This window comes from Triticum aestivum, chromosome 1B (assembly GCF_018294505.1).
Source record: "Triticum aestivum cultivar Chinese Spring chromosome 1B, IWGSC CS RefSeq v2.1, whole genome shotgun sequence".
NCBI lineage: Eukaryota > Viridiplantae > Streptophyta > Magnoliopsida > Poales > Poaceae > Triticum > Triticum aestivum.
Genome location: NC_057795.1, coordinates 16462424 through 16474342, shown reverse-complemented (window position 1 = coordinate 16474342; position 11919 = coordinate 16462424). Strand labels below are relative to the sequence as shown.

The following is an 11919-nucleotide window of genomic DNA, read 5'->3' as shown; positions in this document are numbered from 1 at the left end:
AAAGAAAAAAAAAACAGAAAACGCGTTTTTTTTCGTTTCCGAGAGGCATGGCCATGAATCTCGCGAAAGCACAACTTTGCCTCTCGCGGAAGCAAAACCGTGACACTCGTGAAAGAAAAAAAACAGAAGACATGTTATTTTTTCCGTTTTCGAGAGGCACGGCCGTGACTCTCGTGAAGAAAAAAATAAAACACGTTTTTCTATGCAAATTTTTTTTTGTTTTTTTATCGAAAAGCTAGGGAAGACCGGTGGAAAATCAAAATGTCGAAAAAACCTGAAAAAACCGTTTAAAAAGCCGAAAACATGTGCGAAAAAAGGAAAACACAAAATTCGAAGGGAGCACCCAGAATGTGACACGTGGAGAATGGCTGAGAGCGCGCCAAGTGACGCTGATCGTTGCGAGGCTCCCGAAAGAGCGCTCGCTAATTAGTTGTTCTCTAAACTTCTTCGAGGGGCAGAGAAAATCGTTCTGTAGTCTTCGACACGGCCTCGATATACGACCCTGGCCTCATACGTAAGTGGGCTAAAAGTTACTCAAAAAAAAAACCGTAAGTGGGCTAAAAGCGAGCAGGCTTTTCAGCCTCGGACGAACAAAACAAATCTGCGCTTCCGGCCGGGAGGTCCTATTGGGCGCCTTCAGCGCCGCGCAAGCTAACCGGCGCCCGCAGCAGCGGCTGCATGGGCCGGCCCACAAACCGCGCAGCGCGCGCGAAAAACCACGGCCGAAAAAGCGCAGATGATCTGAATCGATCTCACGCGCTCACGCTTTCAACGAGCGAACCAAACCACTTGACCAACCAAGTTCTGGTGATTCCGTACAGCGCGAAACAATTAAAGATAGAAACGTAGACGCACTATTAGTTTCGGATTATACTGTAGTGTTTAGATTTTCCGTTTATTTGAAAACATGTGCACATATTACAAATGAAGTTCGTCATGCAAAAAAGGTTCGCATATTAAAAATATAGTTCACCAAATCGAAAAAGTTCATTTATTCAAAAAAAAGTTCACAAATTCAAAAGAGTTCATTGATTTTCAAAAAATTGTTCATCAAACAATGAAAGTAGTTCATCGATTTGAATAAAAAGTTCATCAAATTTGAAGAAAGTTCATCTAAATTGAAAAAAGTTCGTCGATTTTGAAAAAAAATCATCAATTTTGAAAAAAGTTCATCAAATTTTATTAAAAGTTCATCGATATTGAGACAAAGTTCAACAAAAGAAAAAGTTCATTTAATTTGAAAAATAAGTTCATCGATTTTTGAAAAAAGGTTCACAATTTGAAAAAAGTTCACGAGTTTCGAAAAAAACCATTTCATGGATTTTGAAAACAAGTTCATCTATTCGAAGAAATAATTACGAATTTGAAAAAAGAAAGAAGAAAAGGACAGAGAAAAAAGAAGAAAAAAGGAAAAAGGAAAAAAGAGAATGGAAGAAATAGATCTGAGAAAAGTTCATCAATTCTCAAAAAGTTCATCGGATTTGGAAAAAGTTCATCGGATTTAAAAAAAGTTCATCGAATTGAAAATAGTTCATTGGATTTGACAAAAAATATTCATCGAATTGAAAAAAGTTCATAGGATTTAGAAAAGTTCATCCATTTTTAAAATAAGTTCATCAAAATGTTAAAAAGTTCATTCATTTTGAAAAGATAGTTAATCAAGATTGAAAAAAGGTTCATTGAAATTGAAAAAAATATCATTAAACTTTAAAAAAATTATTGAAATTAAAAAAAGTTCATCAATTTAAAGAAAAAGTTCACGAATTAGAAAAAAATATCTCTATTTCGAAACAGTTCACGCATTTAAGAAAAAAGGAAACAGGAAACAAAAAAAAGAAAGGGGAAAAAAATGGATTACATAGTTGGCATTTCATGTATTATAAGAAGAATGAAAGGAGGTTTGCTTTCGCGAGTGGTGTAGGTTTAATGATATTTTTGAGTATCAAACAGGTAGTTGGGCCGAGCCCATCTAACTCCGCTGCAGGCGCCGGTTTGCGGAAACAGCTGTAACCGGCGCCTGCAGCGCCAAATAGGGATTGCCCTTCGGGCCTCGCCCACGCACGCCCGGAGGAGTTCCCCATCACTCTGACGAACCACCACCATTTTTCTCTCTGTCAGCTCTCTCTCTTCTCCCCCCCACGGCCATTCAGATCGCCGTGACCCAGCCGCCATGGGCGCCACAAAGCCTGCTCCCGCCGCGAGACTCCTGTGATCCCAATTAACCCCCAGCCCCCAGCCGCGGATCGCCGGGGACATGCCTCCCACGCCGCCGCCGGAGACGGACGCCGAGCCGGAGTTCGCCGAGGTCGACCCCACCGGCCGCTACGGACGGGTAACGATCCGCCCGCCGCCATCCACCCTCTTCATTCCCTCTCCCCCCCTCCTCCTTTCTCTACCCGAACATCTGCTGATTCGGCCGCGGCGGCGTCCCCTGTTTCTTTGTTCTCTTTGATGCAGTACACGGAGGTTCTTGGCAAGGGCGCGTTCAAGACGGTGTATCCTTTCCACGGCGAGCCCCTCCGGCCATTGACTGCGCCGGTTCCCGTTCGATTCGTTTCTAGGGTCGTTTGACTCCTCCTGATTGGTGAAGATTCGGTTTTTACCCGGTCCGCTGACCCTTTCGCTGCTTGAAACGGTGCCATATGCCCTGTGATGCGTTGATTTCCGTTCAAGTTTTGCTATTTATGCCTGGTATTTCGGGGGGTTTGAAAGCTATCCATCTCCTCGGTGGAAAACCCCCCATTATTTCTTCTCCAGTTTAGCTGTCATTGACCTGCTGTGGTTGCTGGATTTTTTTTAATATAATTGAAGAATAATAGCCCGACCTCTGCAGGGCACACGACCCAGCTGTGATTCCTGGATGCATTTGTCATCTGAGAGTTTCCATTTCCTGCTGTGCATTGGCTGGCATACAGTTAGTTGCTGTCCCTGTATGAACCATAGGGCAATCATACATGTCTAATTTTGACTAGATTCGGCGAGCAATCGGGGAGATACGGAACTGTTTTTATTACTTTGCTGTGGTGTCACTTGTGTGGGAGGTCTGCTGACTTTATGTGCGGAGCTGTCACCACTCTTTGAGAAATAGAGACGCTCGAAAGTGAATCGTGCCGTTTTAGTGAACGTTTTTAGTTATACTTGAATCCTGGATCCGATGCTAACTGTCAAGACATACCTTGTATAACCCATTTCATCATTGCATATTTCTACTCTTGTCAAGGGTTATGTAGTTTTCAAGTTTCATGTTAGCAGTTCAACTGTTAATTTTGACTTGCGTGTCCTGTCCAGAGCATGGTAACCCTGTTAAAGTGTTCTTTCTCAATCATGTATCCCATTACGATTTGATATTTAATCAGTCCACGTAGGCTTTCACAATTTGAAACAGTACCATATGCCTTGAGTTCTGCTATCTACTCTGTGGGAACCTGTCGTTTGTGTGAGTTTAGCTGGCATTAACCTGCTGTGATTACTCGCCTTTTTGTCATATTTCCGATTTGTTTGTGTCTAGGGTCGTTTGACTTGTCCCCGTTGGTTAAGATTCGATTTTTACGCAGTCCACACAGGCTTTTTGCGATATGCAACGGTCTCATCCTAGTGATGCGTTGATTTCTGCTGTAGTTTTGGTATTTATTCCTGCTATTTCGGTGTGTATGGGGGTGGGAGAACCTGTCCTTTCTTTTTCATTTGAATGAGATTTTAGCTGCCATTCACCTGCTGTGATTCCCTTTTTTAGTAAGGAAGAATAATGTCCCAGCCTCTGCGCCGTACAGTCTGCACACGACCCAGCTGCAATTTTTGATGCATTTGTCATTTCAAAGTTTCTGTTTCCTGCTGCGCATTGGTTGGCGTACACTTACTGCCTCTCCTTCAGGAATGATATGTCAATTATATATGCCTAATTTTGACTGAATTCGAGACTTCATTACTTGGCTGCGTTGTTGCTTGTGTGGAAGGTTTATGACTGTATATGCCTAGCTGTTGACCTGTTGCCACTCTTTGAGAAATTGGGATGTTCAAAAGTAAATAACGCCATTTTAGTGCAAGATTTCAGCTATACTTCAATCCTGTTTCTAATGGTAACTGTCGACATACTTGTATAACCAGATTTTTTTTCACTGCATATTTCTGTTGCTGTCAAGGTTAAAGTAGTTTTCATGTGAGCAGTTCATTTGGTTGCGCATTGTGCATTCCTCATGCAAAAGCAAGACAAGTATTTTTGATGTTTCAACTTGCACGCTATGTTCAGAACTAGAACATACTAGCCCCATTAAAATGTTCTATCTTAATCATGTACCTTTAGCAACTTCTACTTTCTAATTTTATTACAGATCTTTCTATGGATTTGGAATCCTTAATTCAGATTCTGTCGATAGCTACAAGGCTTTTGATCAACTGGAAGGGCTAGAAGTTGCCTGGAACCAAATCAAAGTGGGTGATATATTACGGAACAATGATGATTTGGAGAGGCTGAGATCAGAAGTGCGGTTGCTTAAGACGCTCAAGCACAAGAACATAATCAAGTTCTACAATTCATGGCTCGACAAGAAAAACAACAACATAAACTTCATCACAGAAGTCTTCACATCAGGAACATTGCGCCAGTCCGTGCTCTCATGCTCCCTCTTGGCTGCAGCTTTTTAATAAAGTTGAACACGTGTAATTAGTTGCTGATGCCACCTTCTTTAACACTACTGTCATCATCTACATATATATGTCGTTCTTAGGACATAAATAAAAAATTAGTCTGTTACGTGTTCCCAAACACATATTTGATCCTAGCATGGCCGTGCCAATAAGGAAGCAGTATTCGCAGAAACTAAATCAACATGCCGGATTTATCATATACCTTACGTCTTTCCATATGCCTAAGCTGTCACTGAATATTTTTCACACTGCCTTATCTTTTTAGGTACCGTATTAAGCACAAGAAGGTAGACATTAGAGCTTTGAAGAAATGGTCAAGGCAAATCTTGAGTGGTCTAGTGTACCTCCACGGCCATGATCCACCAATAATCCATAGAGATTTGAAATGTGATAACATATTTGTGAATGGAAACCAGGGGGAAGTAAAGATTGGAGACCTGGGATTAGCAACCATCCTAGACAATGCACGCTCAGCTCATAGCATCATTGGTAACCGATTCAGTTGCGTATATCTATGTTTGTTCTTCTGAATTTGTAGTTGGGTCTTTCTAATGTTGTATCTGTCTTTTCATAGGCACACCGGAATTCATGGCGCCAGAACTCTATGATGAAGAATACAATGAGCTTGTAGACATTTATGCATTTGGGATGTGTTTACTGGAGCTTGTTACATTTGAGTACCCATATTGTGAATGCTCCAATGCAGCACAGATATACAAGAAAGTTTCTGATGTTAGTCTTCTTATGCTTTGTGTTATATTTCATTTTTATTTTCCTGATAATTTTAGTCAATAAAGTGACATAGAAAGTACTGTCGCGACATGATTATTGCTGTTCGCACTGACCTATTTATCTTGATAGCTGCAAATTCATCATCTGGGCAATTCTAACATTCTTTCTGATTTCAGTATATACATAGCATCAAATGGCATAACAATCATAATTTCCTAACTGTTACAGTTATGTTTTTCTCTTATATTTTTCAGGTTGATTCTTTTTTTTCAGAAGCATAAAAATAAAATGTTTTTAGGGTTGACATCGTCTTAAAATGTTATGTTGGCAGAATATCATTTGTCTTCCAGATTATTGGAATAGTCGCAAGAATTGTCTTGCATAGTATAAGAACGCTAGAAACTCTTAAAAACAAGTATCATTTAAAATGGGACGTGTGTTTCTTTACTTGTTAAGTATTTGACAGTAAATGTGTTTGCAAGCATAGGCCTGTTATCTGTTTTTCCACTCATCGCTGTTTACGTAGGATTGTAAACTATACTGTTGAACTACCAATACAGTTAAGCTTTTATACAATCTGTGAGATTAGATCTGACAAATGTTATTACTACTACCTCCAGTGGCGTACCTAGGGGGTGTGCCAGGTGTGCCATGGCACACCCAGAATTTTGGAAAATGTTCTCTTACCATGTAATAATTAATTGATTTTTAAGGCCCATTCAAGCCAATGAAAATATACATTGATTTTTTGAAGTGTGCACACCCTGCATTTTATTTCTGGGTCTGCCACTGACTACCTCTGTTCATTTTTTTAAGACGTTTTAGACATTCAGACACTGTTCAAAACAGTACAAAGCAAGCTGTCTGAAACGTCTTGTAAAAACAAATGGAGGGAGTACTAAAAATATCCAACTTCTAAGAGAGTACATAATAATTTGTGTTAAAGCACACTGGCAAGATGTAGATGCAGAACTTTTGGAATGATAATTTCTCTGCTCTACCATAACTTATAAGTGTCTGTTTCATTATTTCTGGTATGCACATAGGAGTATGTCCTAACCTACTAGGCACTTCCTGGCTGTTTGTTACCGTGGAGTATCTTATCAAACACTAGAGTCTGACTGCCTTAGTCTCTTGATTCTTATATTACAGGGTGAAAAGCCTGGTTCACTGGCTAAGATTGAGGATCCTGAAGTTAAATTTTTTATAGAGAAATGCATAGCCCAAGCTTCCCAAAGGCTCTCAGCAGAAGAACTATTAGTGGATCCTTTTCTCCTAGATGTTGATGATGAAAGAATCTTCTATCCAGTACAGTCAAATACGAATGCATCAGGTAATAAATGACTGAACTGGAGACATATCTCAAACTACTGATGCATGATTTAGTAAAGTTGCTATCTTCCCCATCTAACCTTACAATAAACATGCCAGATGCTGCTGGCAGTTCGAACCCAAGTGCGAATTACAGAGCAGCATCGTCTGTTGGCTCCCGGGGACGAACAGGTAGAAGCTCAATGACCTCACACAAGCTCACCGATGAGGTTTCCTCCTTTTCACATTTCAATCTTATGGTGGAATGCAGGTAGCACGGGGGAAACACATCCAAGTGATATACACAGCAATAGGGATCGACATGCTGCGACTAGTCGAAGGATCACCGTTGAGAGTCAGCGGAAGGACCTAAATACAATATTTTTGAAACTGCGGATTGCCGATTCAACAGGTATTTATGGCAAGACCGATTGTAATTGTCATTATATAGCTAGTTTAGTGCTTGCCACAATTCATACATATTTTCAATTGCAATTTGCAGGTCATGCCCAAAACATCCATTTTCCGTTTGATATTGAAGCTGACACTTCAATTAGCGTTGCTACTGAGATGGTTGTACAGCTGGATCTCACAGACCAAGATGTTACTGCGATTGCAGAAATGATAGATTCTGAAATACAGGCACATATTCCTGAATGGGCGTTTGATGAATCGGTTGACAACCAAGGGGATGAAGGAGGTCATTCCGAGACTGATAATTCAGAATCCGACAACGGTGAGACTTCTGAGCTTCGTAACGAGGTTGATGCAACAAACAATGGTTTTATACAAGAGCAGCTTCCTTCTGGCCGGAAATACTGGTCAGACTCACCCAGAAGAGATATTGAAATCTCTCACCCGGTGGAGGACCAACGGATCTATGATAATATGCCAAACGGGACACTGAAAAGCAATAATGTAGAGGGTGTTTGTGAGCGAATGTCATCATCAGTGGACTTGTCGAACCCCCCGGATGTGGTCAACAGGAACTCGGGAGGAGCTTCCGCTGGCACCAGCTCTCGTCTTTCAGACGGCGGTTATCTCACAGCAGATCTCAACGAAAAGCTGGCAGATTTGTTAGCAAACCAGAAGGAGGAGCTCAGTGCGATGCGACGAAAGCACAAGGCTGACCTAGAGGTGATCCTGAACAGAGTGCCCGCACAGCACCGCGAGGAAACCTTGACCAGGTGCCGCTTGAAGGCAGATCAGAAGAGGTTATGACTCCTTCATGTACATCTTGGCCGCGTCTTGTTTTAGGCACCGGCGGCAGCAGCAGCAGGGAGTCTCTTAGAACCATTGTTGTGCAAAACTGGCCTTGCCGTCTCCTCTTCCTTTTTTCAATGGAGAAGCTGCCGCAGGTGCTTGTGGATTACATTTCATATGATACTCACTCCCACCAGCGCAAGTTGTCTGGAGGTTTTTGAAGTCAACGGAGGGTTTTCTGTGCCAAGCAAGTCAAATCATGCAGATACCGTCTTCATGCAAGGGCATGCCAAAGGAATAGTTCATAAGAAGTGCATATTTTTCTTTCGATTTCTCCCCCTTTTTTTTGTATTGTTGACTTTCTTGGCTACATGATGGTGTTCGAGCTGTTGCTCGCCTGCGTTCATCACAAACCGTAATGCTCAATTATTCCTCCCCATCTTGCTTGGCTCACATGCTCCTCCAGAGCCTTAGAGCTGTACTTTCTCTGTGTGTGTGTGTGTGTGTGTGCATTTCATGTACCCATCTCTATGATCATGATCATGCACACATACATATACACTGACACACATTTATCCATTTGTTAAGTGCAAGTGTGGAGCAGATCTGGAGTGCCCAATGATGGGTGATGAGCAGGATGCACACATGCTTCCAGTAGCTTCCATCACATGCCCCGGATTTCTGTGTCCCCTTCCTGCTCCTCCTTTTCCCTTTCCCAAATTCCTCTCCTGCATCTGAATCTGTGTACTGGTGCTGGAGAACCTGAGGGCCGGTTGATTAGTCAGTCAGTCTGCTGCACACAGAATTCGGATCTGTGTTACAGTGGGCAGTGACACTGCCCACCCTCCAATGTCACCCTGTCACCATGCTCAGGGGGTGCATGCAACCATCATCACACCAGCAAGATGATATTTTTTGTTGGTCACTTTCAGTCAGAGGAAATGCAGAACTTGATCCTGAGATTGTTTTGTGGATCCAATGCATCAAGGCCGAGAAACAAACCCACCCCAAGATGTCAAATGCTCACCACACATCACTGCCCCATTTTCACACAGCAGAAAGAGAAACCCCCAAACCAGCCAGCTGCCAGAAGATACAAACAGCAGAGACAACACATCAGATTTGTCCCAAGGTACATAAAATGGCCCATGGATGCATGCATGCATGCATGCATGAATGTATCCTAGCCAAGGCAATTAATTATTATTACTATTATTATTATTAAGATGTGTATGCATGCATACACACACCAGTGTCCAGCCCATGAAATGAAATGAAATGAAGTACTCTAAAATGGAATGGATTGGTAGTCCAGCCAGCCATGGATGCCAATTATGTAAGCTGATCGCCCGCAGGACACGGAGATTAGTCCCACCTCGCCCAGCGGGGAGCTCATCACCCACCTTATCATCCGCAACCACCACGGCCGTCCTCCCCTCCCCCGCGCTATATATCCCTCTCTCCCTCCACCTGCGCCTCCTCTCCTCCGCTTCCTTTTCTTCCCCAGCTCCGGCAGCAGTATCCAGCGAGCGAGCGAGCTCCGGCGGCAGGAGCAGTGTGCGTGCATGACGTGGCGTCTGCTGTAGTTTAGTTTACAGAGGTCTCGGCCGGCCATGCACACGCAGAGGGTGAGCGGCGAGCAGGCGGGCCCGGCGCTGCCGTGCGAGATCGCGGCGGACGACATGCCGGCGGCGAGGAACGGGCACTACAGGCCGGGCAAGGCGGTGACGGCGTCGGTGTACCGGGCCAAGGTGGCGGGCCACTCGCGGGTGGTGACGGTGTCGTGGTCGCGGGACCTGCTGTCGCACGCCTTCGCGGTGGCCATCTCGGGGGCCGACGGCGCGTCGGCGGAGTGCCGCGTCGACCTGCGTCCCTGGCAGTTCTGGCGGCGCGCGGGGTCGCGGCGCGTGAACCTGGGCGGCGCCACGGTGCGCGTGCTCTGGGACCTGCGCCGCGCGCGCTGGCACGGCGCCGGCGCGGGCCTCCCGGACCCGCGCGCCGGGTACTACGTCGCCGTCGAGGCCGGCGGCGAGGTGGCGCTGGTGCTCGGCGACCTCCGCAAGGCCGCGCTCCGGCGCGCGTCCCCCAGCAGCGCCCCGCCCGCGCTCGCGGCGGTCCCCGTGGCGCGCCGGGAGCACGTGTTCGGCCGGCGGCGGTTCGCGGCCAAGGCGCGGTTCCACGACCAGGGCGCGGTGCACGACGTGGCCATCGACGTCGGCGGCGAGGACGACATGGAGATGGCCATCGCCATCGACGGCGAGGAGGCGGTCGCCGTCAAGCACCTGCAGTGGAAGTTCCGGGGCAACCAGTCCGTCACCTTCGGCCGGGCCAAGGTGGAGGTGTACTGGGACGTGCACGACTGGCTCTTCGCGGGCGCCGCCGGCGGCGCCCGCCCCGCGCTCTTCATCTTCCGCCCCATCGTGCTCTCCAGCGCCTCCGTGGGGGCCTCCACGCCGCTGCTCGCCGGCGTCGACGGCGCCGCCGGCGCCACCGGGTTCTGCCTCTACCTCTACGCATGGAAGCTCGACTGATCCATCATAGCCATTGTCCATTCTCATCATCATTCATAAAAACAAAAATGTGAAACCAAGATGAGCGCCTAGTAACATTTTTCTCCGATTTTGTAACCCTTTTTTTCTTTCTCGCGAAAACGGCATAAGTGAATATAATTCTTTCAAAAACCACACAAACACAGTGGTTCAATTCATTCATTCTCCTGAAATTTGCATTTGTTCAGCCCAAGCTCAGTGGGTGAGTTCACAATCTTGGCACTGTCCCATGCTACCATGTGTGTGATTAGTATGTGTGACACTGTAATTAGTGGCTTGATTAGTCAGGGATTAGGGAGACACTGTTGGGTGGAAGGCACATGGGGTGAGAGGGAGGGTGGGATCCAGTGGTGTGGTGTGGCAGCAGCTGTGCATGGACTGACTCATCAGACTGACCGATCAAGAGAGAAAGAGAGAAAAATATTGCCACCGCAAAAGGTGACAGATTGGATCCACCACCCTAATCTGATCATGCTCATGGCCCCAGATGAATTTGATTTAAGCTCATTGTTTTCTTGCCAAATTCACACCATCATTGATCTGGGGTATCCTATGCCTATGTGATGCCTCTCACCTCTTTCTTCCCTTGACTTGTAAAAGCAAAAGTAGTAGTGGTAATAATGTTTAATTTGTGCAAATGTGAGTAGTTTGGGAATGTTTTAAAAAAATGTGAGCTGGACCAGCATGTAGACCAGCTTAAATATAGTTATTTGACACAAAGATGATATGTTGCCTGATTTGTGCTATTGAACAATGTTTTTTAACAATTAATATAACTTTTGTGTGACATGATTGACTTACGTTTTATTGGTGCCTAACTTATGATCGAATCTGAATCTGGAAATGTGCGGGCGTCTCACATGAAAAAAGGATTGGACAAGTGAAATGTGAAAATGTTCAGTTTACTCAAACAGGAGGTTTTCGCGGCGGCGAAAACAAACAATATACGATACTTAATGCGCCGCAAGATTGTCATGAGAAATCTGCAAGGTTGTATCTTCTTATTTGTCCACACACATCCATCTATATTATCTCTATGTGTGTGGATGTGTAGGTGAGATGCCAAAAGGCTGTAAGATTCTGTCATGGGAAAAACAATGGAGGAGGATGATTAAACAATGTTGGTCCATTTTGTTCCCTTGCTAGTAGGAGTAGCTTGCATCTGCTGGATAGCTGGTGCCAATCAATCAAAGATTAGCTTCCCCGTTCAAAGAAAAGATTATATTCTGGTTGGTGCCATTTGTCTTCAAACTGAATAGCTATGAAGGTATGCATATATAAATCGCGCAATAATCATTAATAACACTGAAAATAAAATAAAACGGGAGACAGAAATTCCAACCAAAACGCTGCTTTGTCAAGATAGCCATGTTTTTCCACAGAATAATGATATATGAGAGGTGGGCGAGGACAATTATTTTGCATCGACACGAATCCCGAGGCGCAAAGTTCCAAAACATAAATAAATTAGCGTATGACA

General features: G+C 44.7%; 1 protein-coding gene across 2 annotated transcripts; it reads left to right on the top strand.

Moving 5' to 3' along the window:
- Window positions 1–2057: 2057 nt before the first annotated feature.
- Window positions 2058–8329, top strand: LOC123103911 (probable serine/threonine-protein kinase WNK2). 2 transcript variants are annotated; one of them, XM_044525614.1, is made up of 9 exons: window positions 2058–2332; window positions 2458–2495; window positions 4374–4601; window positions 4910–5133; window positions 5219–5376; window positions 6529–6709; window positions 6808–6879; window positions 6959–7099; window positions 7190–8329. In XM_044525614.1, exons 1-9 carry the CDS (start codon window positions 2255–2257, stop codon window positions 7906–7908), a joined length of 1839 nt encoding a protein of 612 aa, XP_044381549.1. In that variant the 5' UTR covers window positions 2058–2254; the 3' UTR covers window positions 7909–8329. The 2 variants fall into 2 exon arrangements, with proteins under 2 accessions (XP_044381549.1, XP_044381546.1); XM_044525611.1 differs by having other exon boundaries at window positions 4910–5145.
- Window positions 8330–11919: the final 3590 nt, after the last annotated feature.

Coding starts and splice junctions, on each gene's coding strand:
- LOC123103911 (XM_044525611.1), top strand. CDS start 2,255: ATGCCTCCCACGCCGCCGCCGGAGACGGACGCCGAGCCGGAGTTCGCC. Junction 2,333..2,457: donor CCACCGGCCGCTACGGACGG/GTAACGATCCGC, acceptor TCTTTGATGCAG/TACACGGAGGTTCTTGGCAA. Junction 6,880..6,958: donor TGGCTCCCGGGGACGAACAG/GTAGAAGCTCAA, acceptor GGTGGAATGCAG/GTAGCACGGGGGAAACACAT.